At 52.8% G+C, this 17,050-nt stretch overlaps 1 protein-coding gene across 14 annotated transcripts in view; it reads left to right on the top strand.

Annotated features, from left to right (window-relative positions):
* The window catches only part of LOC138112212 (semaphorin-3D-like), a 57,549-nt gene extending 40,876 nt beyond the window's left edge, over positions 1-16,673 (top strand). For 10 of the 14 annotated variants that reach the window (XR_011151598.1, XR_011151599.1, XR_011151600.1 and 7 more), the window contains 4 exons: positions 1,476-4,177; positions 6,581-6,707; positions 8,683-8,976; positions 9,618-16,673. Coding sequence is in view for 9 of the 14 variants with exons in the window: in XM_069018945.1 (XP_068875046.1) it covers positions 1,476-1,481 (6 nt within the window). In the remaining 5 variants the exon portion in view is untranslated. The remainder of the gene's footprint in view (positions 1-1,475; positions 4,178-6,580; positions 6,708-8,682; positions 8,977-9,617) is intronic. The other 4 variants (XM_069018946.1, XM_069018939.1, XM_069018941.1 and 1 more) reach the window with 4 other exon arrangements.
* Positions 16,674-17,050: the final 377 nt, after the last annotated feature.

Here is a 17,050-nt window from a genome sequence, read left to right as displayed (position 1 = left end):
CTCGGACCTGCGATGGCTCAGGATGCGAGCCCGGGGGCTCAGCAGATGTCACCGCTGGAGCTCCTCTGGCGCTGGTCGTGTTTCCAGTGCTGGTCTGTGCTCTCAGAGCTGGGGAAGCCTTCAGGCTGCAGACAGCACAGAGCTGGAAGGGCAGCAGTGCAAACAGAAGCATTAGAATGCCTGTAAAGCCTCTGTCAGCTGGGCAGGAAGGCAGTTTCATCCTCACCCAGTCATTGCTCCTTTAAGAGGACAACAAAAAAACCTGCAGGGACAGGGAGTGATTGAAGCCCTTTTGGGCCTCTTTCTGCAATTATCAATATGTTCTGCCCTTTGAAGTCTGCTGACATGCACTATTTCCATAACTACGTTTCTGAGGTTTCTATTTACTCAAGTAGCCACTTCTGAAGCTGGGAGCCGAGGAACAGGACAGTGCGCTCTGCCTGCTGCGTGCATCGCAGCACTGTGTGGTCTGACATTTGGGGCCGAGGAATGTCAGCTTGAGTGATTTAAAACCACTCTAAGAGCTACTTTTGTCATGGTTTGGTTCATAGCTTTGGACAATTCTCATTTAACTTGTCTGTCAAGCATATGAATACAAGATGAGAGTGAAGCACCATGACGTTTTCATTTACAGCCAGAGAGCAGTGATGACAATGCTTTGAAGTATCGGTCACTCTGTGTTATAAAAAGAATATGACTAATGTTCAGTCTTTATTCTCAGATAATAAGATAGATGATTTGTGATTCTGACCCTACAGATGGGGCAGAACTTCCTTTATTAAAAACAATAGATTAAAGCCTGTGCTTATTCTTCTCAGAGACCCCTAGTACTCTTTAATGACTGTGAAGTCTATTTTTAAAATGGGAATCCAGAAACTTTAACTTTTTTTTTTTTTTAATGCAAGCAGTAGAACTCTGTGATTTATTGCAGCATTTCCTAATTTCAGTAGCATTCTAGTGCTTTGACTGTTCTATTAAATCTTGTGAAATGAAGAAGCTGCTCTCCTTTAGCTACCTAAGACATGAACTTTGCTACGTAACAATTTTTTGCTCTAGATAAAATTAAGGGTCAGGGTATTCTAGTATCCCTTTTTTGATTGTGCCTGGTGTCAAGTGCTTCACAATAATGTACAAGGAGCACTGTAAAGAGTTACAGGCCTGACCAGAGAATGTGTTTCTGCTCTATCTTTGGATGCTAACCTTATTCCCAAATGAACGAGGAGAGCAGTACAGTTCATGCATAAGATGCTGCCCTGGAGCTCAGGTGAGATCATTCCCCATCTCTGCCACTGATGAGCAGAGTAACCTTGGTGTGTCACTTCTCTCTGTCTACCGCCAAATGGCAGTAAAGATTACTTGTATCCTTCAGAGAACACTTTTTATTCAGTTATACATTTATGAGCTAAGTAATATCTAACTGTATTTTCACTCATATATGTAAGTTAATGCAGCTGAGTAATTTTCATTCTTTGTAGAAATAGGTCATCTGAGTACTACATGACATATCACTTCAAGTAAATCCCACAGATAAATTGGAAAAACTAGTCCTTTTGACTGAAGAATCACCTGCTGATCATCCATCCTCTATTACAAATTACCACTCACCAAAACTGTTCAGGACGTAGCAGGAACTTGGAATGAGAGATACCAAACACTGAGAGAAGTGCTGAAAGTGCCTTGTCAGCAGAGCCTAAGCAAGGATGGAGAATTTCTGTTGGCCCTTCAGATGCATCGATCACCGAGTGCCTGTCAGTTGGCAAACACCAATTACCCTGCCCATTCCTCATTATGACAAATACCTTTCAGAACGCACTGTTGCCCAATAATCTGTCTTGTTGTACAGTGATAGTTTGTAATTAAACTTCTTGTTCCCTGGAGGGCCCTAGTTTTGGCTTCCTAAGAGAGAAAGTGCAATGTGATAGATGTATCGCTTTTTTTCACTTCAGACGAATGGAACAAATGTCCAGATTTGCCTGAATGACTGCCAAAATGCAATCTTTAAAAATTCAAAACAAAACAAAAAAACTAGCAGTTTGTTTATTTGAAGGAATTCTGCCAGTATTTGGAAGCAACATAGATGCAAGAACAAATGGTTATTTAATTATTTTAAAGCACTAGTATTGTATTTATTGGCCTATTGTTTGTCCTAAATTCAGCTGTTTCCATGATGTTTAGTCTTCTTAATACAAAACGTAAATTCACAGTTAATATCCTGAGGATTTTTAAAACCCTGGGCTAGGGACGGGCACAGGGACAACGTAAGGGGGGGCTGGGCTACCGCTGGGCCCGCAGGGGCTGGAGGGGGCGGCGGGAACACCGGGGCTCCCGGCGGAGCCGCCCCGCTGGGACAAGCGGTGGAGCCGCGGGCGGTGCCTGAGGGCCGGGACAGGCGGGACCTCGGGCTCAGGAGCGGCGCTGCAGCTGCGAGCGGCGCCACAGGAGCCTGGGCTTGGGGGGGGCAGGCGGCAATGGAGGGGGCGATGCTTCCAGGGGTCCCAGCCCTTCTCTTTCTTGTTTCCCCTTTGCTCCTTTCCTTGGGTCTCTGACAGCTTTAAAATTCTTATCCCTTAGACCCTATGTTTCCCACCCAGCATGAAGCGTACTTGCTTTCTTCTGCGTTAACGAGTTCTTTTGAATTTATAAATACTCGTATTAGCGGTGATGGCGCCCGCCCGCGGAGTGATCCGCCAGGAGGGACTATTTGTGATGCGGTCCTGCCCGCGGAGGGATCAGGGCTGGTGCCGCTCCAACCGCGCGGCCGTGAAAAACGAGCTTCACTCTTTGTAGAATTTGAAGGAAAGTTGAAGAAAAGGGACAGTTTAATGAAAGTTTAATAAAATCAGGAGACAGCAGCAAAAACGCCGCTACGGCCGGGTGCTTCGCAGAGAGACAAAGGCGCACCTTTACAGCCAAAAGAGCCTCTTTAACACCGAGCTCCCTCTGCCGGCTCCCAATCCCAGCCCGCGCTCCCGGGCAGGGTTTCTTTCGGACCAGGGCTGCGTTTCCATCCTCCGCTCTGGGAGTCACCAGGTGCGTTAGGAACGAGCCGATCCCGCTCTCTGAGACACAAGGGCTCGCTCCAGGAGACTGTTCCTGTTCCTCTGTTCCAGCCGCTCTGCTCTCCCCAAAGCACCATTTCCTCGGAGCTCCTCTGAAACTGCATTTCAATGGACCGAGGGCTCCAGAAGCTGCAGAGTCGTGCAATGGGGTTTTTTTGGGAAGCGACCTTAAGCTCTTGCAGTTCCACCTCTGTCATGAGAATTTCAGGGCTCTAAGACTCACAGAACGATTTGGGCTTGGAAGGACCTTAAAGCTCATCCAGTGCCACCGCTGCCACGGGCAGGGACACTTCCCACTGTCCCAGGCTGCTCCAGCCCCAATGTCCAGCCTGGCCCTGAGCACTGCCAGGGATCCAGGGGCAGCCACAGCTGCTCTGGGCGAACTCTGCCGGGGTCTCCCCCACCTCCCAGCCAGGAATTCCCAATTCCCAATCTCCCATCCATCGCTGCCCTCTGGCACTGGGAAGCCATTCCCTGTGTCCTGTCCCTCCGTCCCTTGGAAATCCTTTCTCTATCTTTTCCTGCGGCCCCTTCAGGCACTGGGCGGCCCCCGCTGGGTCACCCCGAAGCTGCTCCTCTGCCGGCCTGTCCCGGGGTGTCCGGTGTGTCCCTGTGTGTCCCTGTGTGTCCCGGTGCGTCCCGGTGTGTCCCGGGGTGTCCCGGTGTTTCCCGGTCTGTCCCGCTGTTCCCCGTGTCGCTCCGCGCGCGCTGCGCCACGTGACTCTCCCACCGCCCCGCGGGGAGGGGGGGCCTGACCCGCGCCACGCCCCCTGCGCGCGCGCTCCGCCGGGGTCACGTGGTTCCCCGCGCGTCACGTGATCGGGGCGGCGGCGGCGGCGCGGGAGCCGCCGGGAAGCGCCAGGCGGGACCGGGCCGGGATCGGGCCCAGCGCAGCCGCGGCCCTGCCCGAGCCCTGCGAGCCGCCAGCCCGCCATGGACCGCCGGGACCTTTCCGGATCGGCCGCCCGCTTGGCAGCCGCCCCCCCCTCCCTCCGCCGGGCCCGCCCCGCGCCCCCCCCCGGCGCTCCGTGACTCGCCGGCGGCTCCGCGGCTCCTCCGTCGTTCGCCGGTGGCGGCAGCCAAGAGATGGTGCGGGCCTAGCGGAGCGACCAGCGCAGGTGAGCGCGGCCGGGCCTGGCCTCCCGCCGGCACCGGGGCAGCGCCGGGGCCGCGCCGTCCCCGCCCCGGGCACTCCCGGCACATCCCGGCACCCCCTGGGCGGCACCGGCGGGCCCGAGGGCGGCATCGGCCGCTCCAGGCGCAGCTCCCGCCGGGACCCGCGGCTTTCCCCGCGCTCGCGCCCCGCTGTGGGGGACACCCCGGGAGGGCGGGGGTCCCTCCCCGGGCAGCGCAACCCGGGGCATTCCCTGGAACGGGGACTCGGGGCGGGCTCGGGGCCGGCGGGGCCGCTGCGCTGCCCTCCCCGCTGATGGGTTGAATGGTGTTCCGCTCATTGGCTTTGTCAGGGCTTTGTTCCTTCCCCTTTGCTCTCCCGGTTTGCGGCCGGAGCCGCTCCGGGATGGAGCGGGCCAGCACCGGCACGGGCTGCGGGGCTCTGGGGGCGGCCGGCGGCTCTGGGCGGCTCCGCGGGGCTGCCGTGCTCGGGGAATTGGCTTCCGCCGGCTGCTGCCGAAGGTCAGCGAGGGAAGAGTCGCGGGTCCGGACACAATCCCGTCCGGACGGAGTAGGTGGCTCTTACGTAAAGCCTCATCCTTGGGGGGGGTTGTGTTGGACTTTGTAAAAGAGCAGTCGCTTAACATTCCTGGGCTCTGGGCTGACTTTTTTCCTTTTTTGCCATTTTTCAATGAACAAACCAAAGCGAGAAAGTGTTGAGAGGTGTAAGCCGGGTATCGGTGCATTCAGTGCTGTGCCTGTGATTCTCTTCTGGAGATGAGCAAGTGGTTCACTGGATTCTGGGGGAGAACTGAGTGCTTCTGCCCAAAGCTCGCTCACAGCCTGGGCAGATGCTGTACAGTGGAAAGGGAAAAGGGGCAGGTGTGGGACCCACTGTCCCCCCGGCTCATCTCTTGCCTTATGACGGCCTTGTTTGGTCATTTTCTCAGGAGTGCCGGTGCTTTGAAGCATTCCCACGTTCCCAGTGCTGGCAGCCAGGCACCCACCTGCCCCTGTGGGACTGCCCAGGCCCTTCCTCAGTGCCACTCTTTGGAATGAGCTGGTTCTGCTGGGGCCTGTGTGTTTATTTGTCACCTGGGCTCCCTCCCAGCTACTGAACTCCTCTCAGGTGTATTCCTAGTTGCTGACATTCCTTTAAAACTACCGAATTCTTCTCTCAGGTCCCTGGCAAACGGGGCTTTGCAGCCTGGGGGAGTTATTGCAAAACGGGGTCTAGTGAAGTGCTCTGCAGGAGTGGTTGTGCACCTGAGTGGTCATTTAATTGTCTCCTCTAATGAGGGAAACGTGATTAAATGATGCCTTTTCCTGGTCTTAAAATCAAGAGTCATACACGGTTCGAAGGGGAAAAGGGATTTTACCTTGGTATTTATTTTAAGGATCCTTAGGTGCACACGTCCAGGTCATATGCATCGAGATGCACCCCGCCGAGTCTCTGTGTCCCCCCCTCTCCCCCAACATTAGGTGTAACATTATAGGTGTTACTAATTAGCATATCTATCAAAGATTCCCCAATGAGAGGCTCAAGTGAGCCCCCCTCCCCAAGGAACCTTCCCCTGGATGGTTCTATCTTGGTTTACAGAATGTGTTCTGGAGAGGACCGTGGGGTCTGGGGCACACTGATCCCTAGCTACGAAGCTTCTAAAATGTTGAGTCTCTCAGCTTGACAAACAAGTCCAAGAATGTAGGCAAAAAGCACTAGGAATACAGAATTTGTAAAAAGGTACAACAGGGGTATAAAAGAAAAGGCAAAAATCCTCATGGCATCACTAGCAATCTTGTGCCCGTTGCTGGGCAGTTTCAGCTCGTGTCTGTGCTATGTCATGGGTGTCTGTGTTCTGTAGTTTGTGTCCATCCTCTCCTGTGTCACAGGCCTTTGTTACATCTCGGTGCTTTATGGGCCTCGCTCTGGGCCGTAGCGGCAGCGGGGGTCTCTGCTCGCGTGCTTTCCCGGATCGGGCTCATTCCGGCATCTTTACAGTTTTGCTTTTGGAGACCAGGAGAAGTACACAAGATGTTCTCCTCCATCTTCCTTCTCACTTTTGGTAGTATCTTTTCTTTCATGGGCCATGGACTTCTCTATGAAGTGTATTAGACCCTCCTCACTGTGGTAGTTCCATAGGTTCCATTGCCTCAAAGCATATCGGGTCTAGAATTTATCTTCTGGAGAGTTATCTCAAGTCCTCGTGTCATCTTTGCTTCTATTTGGTGTGCTTACACTTGGAGCTGCCCTGCCCTGGCACTTAGAGTCGTGGCTGGGTTGAACAGTTGTAAAACTTTGTGGTTCATCTCTTGGCTGTGGGGTTTTGTGTAGAAAACTTATGGGCCTGGTGTATGGGGATAACTCCGAGCTGTCAGCTACTTGTAGACTGTCTCATGTTGTCTTGCAGGTCCCCGAGGCCGATTCTGATCCCTGCAGTCACCGATGCTACCGCTTTTCCCAGAATCTACCCTTCCACGTCAGGGAGCAGCAGTTGGAAGATGTGTTGAAGCGTCTTCATCGGTGGAGTGTTGTGAGTAAGGGCTGCAGTCAGTGCGTAAGCTGAAGAAGGGTGTCTGTCTGTGAGAGTGTGTGTCTGTCTGTGTCTGCGTGTGTCAGTCTGTGAGAGCGTGTGTGACTGGTTCTAACCTTGTGTGTGGGATTTTTGCCTTTCAGTTTTTTCAACTGATTTTTAACTTTATAATAAGAAAACAGCCAGCTGTGAGGTTTTTTTTCCCCCATCTGGGTTTTGTTTTTCCTTGGTCCCGTCCTGTCTGCGAGGTGATGTTCATCGCCAAGGTTTGGGTGCAGCCAAACAAACAGCCTCCCTAACAGGGTGGAGAGTACCCAGTGGAGGTTAGGAATACAGGGAAAAGGTGCACCAGCCCTCATACCACCCCTGACAGCACCATTTTCCCCCCACCAGCAGCACAGTGCAGCAACCCTGGAACCCTCACTGCAGCAGAGCTCAGTAACCCTGGTGCTGGGATAACCCTGGAACCCTCAGAGGAGGACAAGCCCCACACCAAAAAGTTAGGGATGACAGCTGCAGTCTGGAGAGTGACAGGTACGGGTTGAGGGCTGGGGCGTGTAGAGCAGGAGTGAGGGGTTCCAGGCAGCAATAGCAGTGAGGGGTATAAAGTAGAGGGGGTTAAAGGTTAGGGGATAAAGGGACAAAAGTCAGGGCATAGGTTGGGGGGTCAGGGAATCAAAGGTGAAAGTCCAGGGGTCGAAGGTCAAGGTGGTCAATGTCAAAGCACAGAGGTCACATGTAGAAGGTTGGGGCAAAGGTCACAGGGCTCAGGGGGGTCAAAGGTCCTGGGGTCAGGTGTCATGGGTCAAAAGGCAAGGGTCAAAGGGCTCAGGTTGGGGGGGGTCAAAGGGCAGGGCTCAAGGTGTAAAGGTGGATGGTCAGGGGTCAGGGATCAAAGGTCAGGTTGTCAAGGAATGGGTCGGGGGGTCAAAGGTCAGGGGGGGTAAAAGGTCAAGGCTCAGGCTCAGGATTAGAGGTTTCAGCATGATTTTCCATGGTGGTTCCCAGTGTGGGGACACGGGGTGTGGGGTCAGTGGCGCCGGGGGCGGGCAGGAGCCCCATGGGCAGTGGCCGGCAGCGGCGGGGACGTCTCCGTCCGGGTCGCGCCCCTCCACTCCCAGCAGAAGCCCCCCTGCGCTGTGCGGTGCCCGGCCGCACTCCTTGCCCTCCCTGCCGCTGCCTTCCCGCACTCCCACCGCACCCCCTGCTCCCCTCCAGCCCAGGGAAATGCAGGAAAACACAAAATCATCGAGGTGGAACAGTCACCGGAGCTGCCCGAGCCATCCCCCCGCCTGAAGGCGGCAGCTGCCCAGAGCCGGGAGCACCCAGCAGGATGCAGCTCCTCTTTCCCAGGAGCTGGAGGCAGGGTTTCCCAGGCAGGGGGAGCAGGGAGAATTTCAGCTCCCAGCAGCTCTCTGTGAGTGCTGGATGGACTCTGGGCTGAGCCAGGTGGGAGGTGTGGGTGGTGTTCATGTCCTCAGGAGCTGCTCGAATCCACCTTAAACTCCTGGAGTGGTCTGTGCTGGGAAGAACCTTACAGACCATCCTGTTCAGCCCCTTGCCATGGTCAGGGACACCTTCCTGGGGTGTCTGTGCCAGAGTGGTGGAATGGGCAGGACTTTTTCCCTGAGCCCAATCCCGGGCAATACTGGGGTTCCCATGGGAAGAAGCCTGTGAGCTGCATTTCCGGAGCTGGGAGCCTCCATGCCTGGGAGTGTTCCCAGTACCGCTCTTTGGTTTTTTCCATAACTGGGCATGATGTTTCTCCCCAGAGCAAGGTGGTTTTCCCTGGATTGTTGGGGTTACACACTGGCTGTTTGACAGCTCTGTTGTCTCTTTGTCCTGAATGGAAGAGCGAGGAACGGGAGATGCTCCCAACTGTCACAGGGATGTGGGAACAGCCCAGTTCCAGTGAGGAATGTGATGCCCAGCTTGTGGCGTGTGCCCTGAGATGGTCTTTCCTGTTGTTTTGTCCTTAGAGCCTGTTGGAGTGCTGGCCTGGATTTGGGAGGAGCCAAGTAGCCTGGAGCAGTGAGGTTTTTCCTGTCAGAAATCCATGCTGGGGATGTTTTCCCTGGCTGTCCCAAGGGGAAGGAACAGCTCTGGAGTTTTTGCAGCCACAGGCTGGGGATGCATCCCCTGAAAACCAGTTCAGGATCGTTCATCTGACTCTGTCCCTGACCTGTGGCTTCCAGGGAGCCTTCTGGTCTTCTGGATATTCCCAGGAGAGGATATTCCACCACCTGACTTTTAAGCCAGGAATTGCAAACCCAGTAAGTCAGTCACATTCTATGGGAGCTGCCCCAATGGTGGGATGGCAGAGGGCACAGCCCACGCTGCTGTTTGGGACATTCCCAGCTGGAACGGGAGCCAGCTGAGCATTTTGGAGCGCTGAGGCCACAAGGGCAGCCTTGAGTGGCATTCCCAGGCAATGCTGAGGCATCCCATGCCTGTGGCACGTGGCAACACATGCCTGATGTGGAGCAGAGAGAGGAAGGGAGAAATTCTGAGTTGATGAGAGGAATGGAATTGGGCTTTCCAGAATGGAATTGGTATAGGTGCTGATGGAATCATGGGGTGGCTTGGAAGGGACACAAAGACCCTCTGGGCTCTGTTTTCCCATCCCATGGCAAAGAACACGTCCAAAACTGCCTCCTCACCCTCATGGAATGGCAATGGGTGTTGGGAGCTCTGGCAGGAGCACCTGGAGACCAGGTAAGAATAGCAATGGGATTGTTTTGGCTGCTGCTGGATGTGGTTTTCTCTTTGCAGGATGTTCCTCTGACCGATGTTTTCACAGTAGCTTGCTAGGCCTCATTTGAGGATAATTCCAAGAATTTGGAAGTAGTTGGAAAAGAGTGAGGAAAAAAGGTGAACCTGATCCGTTTCTAGTAATTCTGAACTTCTCTTGCAGCACCATTCTGAAGGAAAGCTGGTTAAAGGATAAAGATGCAGAGGAACAAGTGTTGTCAACCCCCCTGCCTCCCTGACAGAGCAAAGCTTTCTGCAATCCCAGTAAATCTCTTGGAGAAACTGTGGGATCACAAGGTTTCCTAGGAAAGGAAAACTAAGGACAGAGATGAGGAAAGAGGCTTCCAATTAATAATGATTTGATGGAGGTAGGAATGATTCTTGTATGTTTGATGCACCCCTTTTTATTCCTGGGATAATTTTAAATGATTTCTTTAAAAACTCATTTTGATTTGGGAATTCAAATTAGAGAGGAAGCGATGCAAAATAAATGCAGGGAGAGATCACAGAATCATCCTGGAATGGCAGAATAGTTTGGGTGGGAAGGGACCTTAAGGATCACCTCATTCCATCCACAGGGTGCTCCAAGCCCCGGCCAGCCTGGCCTTGAACACTTCCAGGGATGGGGCAGCCACGATTTCCCTGGGTTTATGGGCACAAGAGGAAATTTCCAGCAGGAAGTGAGGGGTTTCCTTTGCTCTGCCTGGCCCTAGCAGGGCTTTGGGAGGCAGAGGGTGTGGGAACAGGAGCTTTGTCCACTGCCTTGGGGGAGTCTCTGCTGTCCCAAAACCCAGCCGAGCAAGTGGTTGTGGTTTAACATCCCGTTCAAAGGAGATGCCAGGCCAGGAACGGGAATGGACTGCAGAGCAGGGATGGTGCCCAGCAGAGGGGTGACCGTCCAGGGGGTCCCAGCAGTCCATCCCTGCTGGCCAGGTTTGGGATGAGCAGGTTGGTGACTGTCCCTGTGCTTGCTCTGCAGGATGAGGAAGCCAGGCCTGCTGAGGAGGAAGATGAGGAGGTGTGGGAGGATGGAGACAGCGGCCACCAAAGGCTGCGGAAGGCACAGATCCAGGTAGGAGACGTTGCCTTCCGAGGAGAGGGACTTGTCTGTCCCGTTGGAATTTGGGGCGTGAGGCCAGTGGAACAAAGGGTTTGATTCCATTTTCTTACTCGGGTTTTCACGTGCCTTAAGAGAGCTTTGTGAAAATGTCATTATCCCTGATTGAATCTCTGGAAAACAGGGATTGAAGCTTTCAGAAGGGGCCCAACCCTGCCTGCACGTATCCAAGTGCAGCCCCCACTCCCTGTTTTTGTGTACAGCTGGGATGAGACCTCAGCTGCTGCTACTTGCCCACTCACAAGTTGTGTAGCTCAGAGCCTCAGCCATGAAGGGCCAGGCTGTGTTTAAAACAGCCCAAGGTACCAGAGAGCTGAAGTAATTTCCTAGCAGGTAACTTGACTTGGAAGCTGCATTCTAAAATTTGTCCACATTTAATTTATGTCCCACGTGGAGACACCTAAAGAAGCAGAGGTGGGGTGTTCCTAAGAAAAGAACATCTAAATTCTTTGGTGGTAGAGGGCTTAAAATTAAAGTCTGAGTGGAGGTGCCTTTAGGACACTTCCATTCCAGTATCTGAATGGAATTTACATGAAGTATCCAAATCCTGACAAGCTTGTATGAACTCCAAAGCCTCTGCAAGTGTTTTACAGCCAGGGAAGGAGATAAGAGTCTGGAGTCTCTTCCCAAAACCTGGCTGCTGGTTTGTTTGGCCAGGCATAGGAATAATTGTATATTCCCTGGGGCTGTCCTTATGGGGAGAGGTTTACTTATGTGCCCTGGGTTTATTCAGTGCCTCTTCAAAGTGATGGAAACTGATTTCATTGAAATGCCAGGGGTGCCAAATGTTTTCCCCAGCCCGAGCTCGGAGCCAGCCCAGTGGGAAGTGGTTTAATGGCCATTTTCCCACTCCCTCGGGGCAGCAGCACTGGAGCACTCGCACCCAACCGTGCCCGAGGTGCCGAGTACTGGCAGGAGGCAAAGCCGGGGACGGGGCAGTAGGAGCTTGCAGTGCTCCTGGAATCGCAGAGCTGGAGCTGTGGGTTAGAACTCCCAGGAGCTGCTGCCTCACTCAAACCTCGTTTCAAGCTCAGCATCCCTCCTGCTCCCTTGGAATGATTGTTGCTTCTGTTGTTGCTCTTTCCCGATACATGATGATTATTATTGTAAATTCCCACTCCATTTCTTCCATAGCCCTTTGCTTCCCAGAGGTGGTGCTTTAGGCAAGCCCCTCCAGCCTGGGAAGGTGCTTTTGGCTCCGCACTCATTCCCAGTCCCCATGAGCAGCTGGACCTGTGCTGCCCCAGCAGGTGCCTTTCCTTCCTTCCTTCCCTGCTGCACTTTGGCTTTTCGAGGGCTCTCTGGGGGGCTGAGGGAGAAGTTCTTTGTCATTCCAGGGCAGCATAAGCCCTGATCCCACTAAAAGCAGGAGGAATCATTTCATCCTTGTTTTTGGATACACCTTTAGTGTTTTCTCTCTTTTGCTGACACTGTGTGGTGAAGCAGCAGCTCCCTGGAATAATTTTTATTTGTAAAACAGTGAATTCCCTGCTGGAATCCCAGTCACAGCCCCCCAGATCAATGTGCAGTTTAAGGCCTTACACCCTGACCAGGACAAGTTCCTGTCCTTAGACATGGAAAACAGGGGAGAACTCAGACTGGATTGGAGCCAGCATCCAGAATGGGGAAAGTGAGGCAGCGTGCTTGGAGAAGGCTGGGGCTGGTACAGGGGGTGTTCCCCGTTGGATGACACCCGTGTGGAGCCGATCCTTCTCTTCCTTTGTCCAAAGTCCGATGGCAAAGGAGTGAAGAACCCACAAGTGGGGCCTGGAAGGAAAACAGTTCTGTTAAAATTAGGCAAAGAATGCACTAAGTAAAAATGGACATCCTTTTTATGTGTGAAAGAAAGTAGGGGAAAAATGTTGAAAAAGAGTTCTTTTATTTGGTGCCACCTCTCATTTTTTTATGGATAAAACCCTCTAGTGAGCAATCAGAACAGGAGTGGGAAAGCCAGGAGCCTTTGACTTCCACAGTGAACTTAATTTCCGTGCTTAATTTTAACAATTTCCTCTCTCTCTCAGGGCAGGAAAACCCACTTAACTTGTCCCATCTTTGCCAAAAGCTTTGGTGTTTGAGCAGCCAAACCCAAGGAGCTCTGGCCCCACCAGCCTGTACTGGAGGGCCCCTGGTCCTGCCCGTGGTGTGGGATGAATCCCCAGTTGTCCCCAGAGGGGGCTGCCCTGGTCCCTGCAGTGCCCAGCACCTGAGACAGAGAGAGCCCTGTCCAAAGGGGCCTTTGGCACCTTGTCAGGAATGTGGCAGCAGCCCCAGGAGCAGGCTGGAGGTGAGAACTGGGGCTGTGTTTGAGCCTGACCAGGTCAGCTCAGTGTTTACCTGTGGGGGGAGCTTGGCCCCACACTCTGAGTTGAAGCGGGATCAGGGTGACAGATGCTGCATTTTGGGCACCCTGAGAGTTTCTCTCCCCCCTGGAGCTTTCCTGCAGGGATGGGGCAGGGCAGGGAGCAGAATTAACCCTGCACCTCCCGTGGCCACTGCTGGCCTTTGTCTCTCTGTTGTGCCATCAGCCTGGGGGAATTTGCTGCTGCCGCTGCCACCCCACCTGGGGGCTGCGTGCTCCTGGCAGCCCTTCCCAGCCCCACACCCAAGCTCCAGCGGTGCCTCCGGGCTGTGTTGGGAGCGTTTGCTGGGAATGGGCCTCATCCCTGGAGTATCCTTTCCTTCCAGAGTGGATGGACAGAGCTGCTGGGCTTGTCAGCTTCAGAGTTTGATTGCAAAAGTCACTGCAGGGAAGAATGACAAGGAGGTTTGTCAGAGTGGTGCTGTCAGACCCCACCTGCCAGTCTGTGCTTTGGGTTGGAGGTTGTTGTGTATTGGCCCTGCAGGCAAGGAATGTCCCCTTCCCACCTCAGCCCAGCAGCTCCCAAGGGCTCTTCCTGGAGTACTTATTCTTTGCTTCCCTTTGGGCTAACTTAATCTCCACCCTTCCATGAGCAATTCCTTGGCTTCTCCTGGAGAAAACCCCACGGCAGAGGCAGTCTGCAAAGGAGCCCAGAGCTGTGCTTGGAGCAGAGAGTGCTGAGAGCTGCGGGTGCCTCTGCTGCCCCAGGCTGGCAATATCCCCATGGAACAGACTGGGCAAATGGGATTAGAGGGAGCACAAGTCCCTTCAGGGAAGGGGTTTTCTCCTGTGCAGATCAGGCACAGGGCAGGAAGGGAACTTTGGAAATCAGCTGATTTCCCCCAGAAAGCATCACTCACATCAGCATGGATGACATGACCTGTGCCCACCGCTCACCATGCACCCGGCCAGAATCAAGAGCAAAGGTTGGTTTGGGTGTGAGCACTTGAAATAACTTGGAAAGAGAAGCAATCACCTTTTGCTGCTTCTTTCTTTCTTTCAGATGCTGGGATTGCCTCTGGGCACGTGTGCTGAGCTCTCCCTGCAGGGAACCGTCAGGCCTTAACAGCTGTGAGGTTGTGTTCTTCTCAGTGGGGAACTGGAAATAATTATTAATTAATTAATTGCAGAAATGTCTTCTGAACCTTTCCCCTTTCCTGGTAGATCTTCTCTCTCTGCCTCTGAATTTACAGCTGTTCCCTGGTGTCATTGGCCCTGCCTGAATTCCTTGCAGCTCCTCACTGGGAAAACCTGGGGTGACTGAGAGGGGACACAAGAATTGTTTGTGTAGGAAAATGGGAGGGGATGTCGAGGGGAGCGAGGTGGCATTTTTGAGGGAAAAGCTGAGGTGATGTTTAGGAGAGAGAATGCACATTTTTGGGGCAGAAAAGAGTTAATATTGTAGAGGAAGGAAAATTTGGGGGGTAAAACTTGATGTAACCTGTAGGGGACAGAATGAATATTTTGGCATAGGCATAGAGGAGTAGACAAATAAGGAAAATTTTGGAGGCAAAGCGTGACAAAATCTCAAGAGCAGAGAATGATCACTTGGAGGGAAAAATGAGGTGATGAGTACTGAGCATGTGGGGAAAATCTGAGCTAATCTCTAGGGGAGAGCATGAACACACTGAGGTAACATGAGGGAATCAGTTGTGGGCAGGTAGGGAAACTTGTGTAAAAAGAACATTAAATAAGCTGTAGAAAGAACATGTTGAGGTAAAAATGAGGTCATCAGTAGTAGACAGATGGAAAACTTTGGTGGTAAATCTTGATAGAAGCTATGTGGTAGAAAGTAAATAAATATTGAAGGAAGAAGAGGGAATCAGTAGTGGACAGGTAGGGGAATTTTGGGGGGGTAAAACTTGAAATAATCTAGAGGTTGAGAATGAATATTTTGAGGTAAAAATGAGGTAATAAGTTGTGGACAGTTAAGGAAAATTTTGGGGGTCAAACTTGAGGTAATCTCTAGGGAGAGTATGACACACTGACATAAACTGAGGCAGTCACTGGGGCTAGGCAAGGAAATTTGGGGTGTAAAACGTGGGAAGATCTGTAGGGCAGAGAATGAACATATTGAGGAAGCAATGAGGTGACCAGTAGTCAAGAGGAGGTAGAATTTGGGGGGCAAACCCTGAGGTAATTATGGAGGAACAGTAAGTGTTTTTGAGAAAAAATCGGACCTAATTTGTAGGGGACAGAATGAACATTTTGGGGATAAGACAGACAGAACTTGCGTGGTTTTGGTTTTACAATCTGGTCAGTATACAGGGGACAAAATAGACATTTTGGTCATAAAATCCTAGTTAATCTGTAGAAGAAAGAACTCCTATTTTGAGGTAAAAAGGAGGTGATCAGAATTGGGCAGGTAGGGAAAATTGAGGGGGTAAAATGTGAGGTCATCTCTAGGAGAGAGCAGGAGCATCCTGAGGTAAACTGAGGGAATTGCTGTGGACAGGTGGGTAAATCTGGGGGGTAAAACTTGAGGGAATCTCCATGGTAGGAAAGGAGTATTTTGAAGTAAAAATGAAGTACTCCGTGGTGGAGAGGTACAGAAAATGTCGGGGGTAGAATCTGAGGTGATCTGTAGCAGAGAGAATGCACTTGATGGGGTAAACTGAGGTTTTATGGCCAGGTAGGGAAGTTCTGAGGGGTAAAAATTGAAAGTGTCTGTAGGGTAAAGAACGAGAATATTGAGGTGGAAATGAGGAAAGAGGTAGTGGACAGGTGGGGAAAGTTTTGGGGGCAAATCTTGTGGTAATCTCCAGAGCAGAGAAAGAATGCTTCCTTGTAAAAAATGAGGAACTCAGAAGGAGACAGATGGGGACATTTTGGGGGTAAAGTCTCAGGTCATCTCAAGGTGAGGGAAGGACTATTTGGAGGTGAACTCAGGACTCACTGTGTCCTCCTTCCTTGGCAGCAGCTGGCAGGGAAGGGAGAAGAGGCCTCGGGCTGGAGAGGGGCAGGAGAAAGGCACTGTGGGCAAAGGGACCTCCCTGGCATCCCCAGGGCACCTGTGGGGAACAGAGTGGACACTTTGGGAGCAAAGGGAGGTGAGTGGATTGTCCCTTTGGGGGATGCTGGGATTTAAATCATTCTATCCATTTGCCTGCTGACATTTCCCAGCCCAGGGGCTTTGGCTGCCAGGGCAGCACAAAGATTGTTCCCTGTGTGGTGCCCAGATTTGGGGTTAGGCTTTGCTAGTTCACATGAATTCTACCCAAAGCCCTGAATTGCCACTGGAATAGCCTCCTAGTGCCTCCTGGAGCATGGATATTCCCATGCAGAGCTGCCTATTTAACAGCAGGTGTCAGGAAGTAGCAGAGCTTCCAGGGAAGCTCAGCAGGGTCAGGGCAAGGACAGCTTCATGTTCCATAGAATTTGCTGTTTGTAACCCTCATCCCCCAGCCCCCCCCACCATGTCCCTGGGGCACCTGACAGAGTTCCCTGGAATTCAGCTGCCTGCACCCCCCGAGCTCGGGCTCCAGGTGATATTTGGAAGCAGGAGAAGGCGCTGGCCGGACGCGCTCCCAGCCCGTGCTGAGGCAGCCCCTGTGCCCCCGGGAGGACTTCTCTCCCTGCAGGAGCAATTTCATTGCAGAGCCTCTGGAAGTTCTTTTCCCTCAGGAAAGGGATGCACATCCCTGCCTTCAGGGCACCTGCAGTGTGAGCCACCTGTGAAAGCTTTCCATCAGTTGTGCAGTTCCAGCTGGTTCCCCAAAAACTGCCAACTCAATCCAAAGAGATTTCTCTGCCTCTGACCTTTCATTTGAAGGCATCTCTGAGGGCATTGCTTGGCATTTCATTGCTGTGGGGGAAGCTTGCCTTGGCTTTAACGCTGCTGAGGGATGATGTCCTCAGGCTGGAAGGGAAGGCATTTTGGGTGGCTGGGACATAGCTGGCAGGTGTGTGGGAGGTCGGCAGCGGGAATTGCTGTCTGAGCCCCTCTGCAAACAGCCTGTGCCGACATTCCCCGGTGCCAGCTGTTCCTTGGGGTATTTTTGGGGCGTCAGTGGGGTCTGTCGGGGCCGAAGCATCTCCGGGTGCCTGTTCAGAGCAGCCCCCGGCCGAGGGGCCGCCCTTTATCCATGTCCATCCCAGCGCTGCCCAGGCAGCCCAGTGC

This window comes from Aphelocoma coerulescens, chromosome 6 (genome assembly GCF_041296385.1).
Source record: "Aphelocoma coerulescens isolate FSJ_1873_10779 chromosome 6, UR_Acoe_1.0, whole genome shotgun sequence".
NCBI classification, from domain to species: Eukaryota; Metazoa; Chordata; class Aves; order Passeriformes; family Corvidae; genus Aphelocoma; species Aphelocoma coerulescens.
This window is presented reverse-complemented; position numbering and strand designations above follow the sequence as displayed.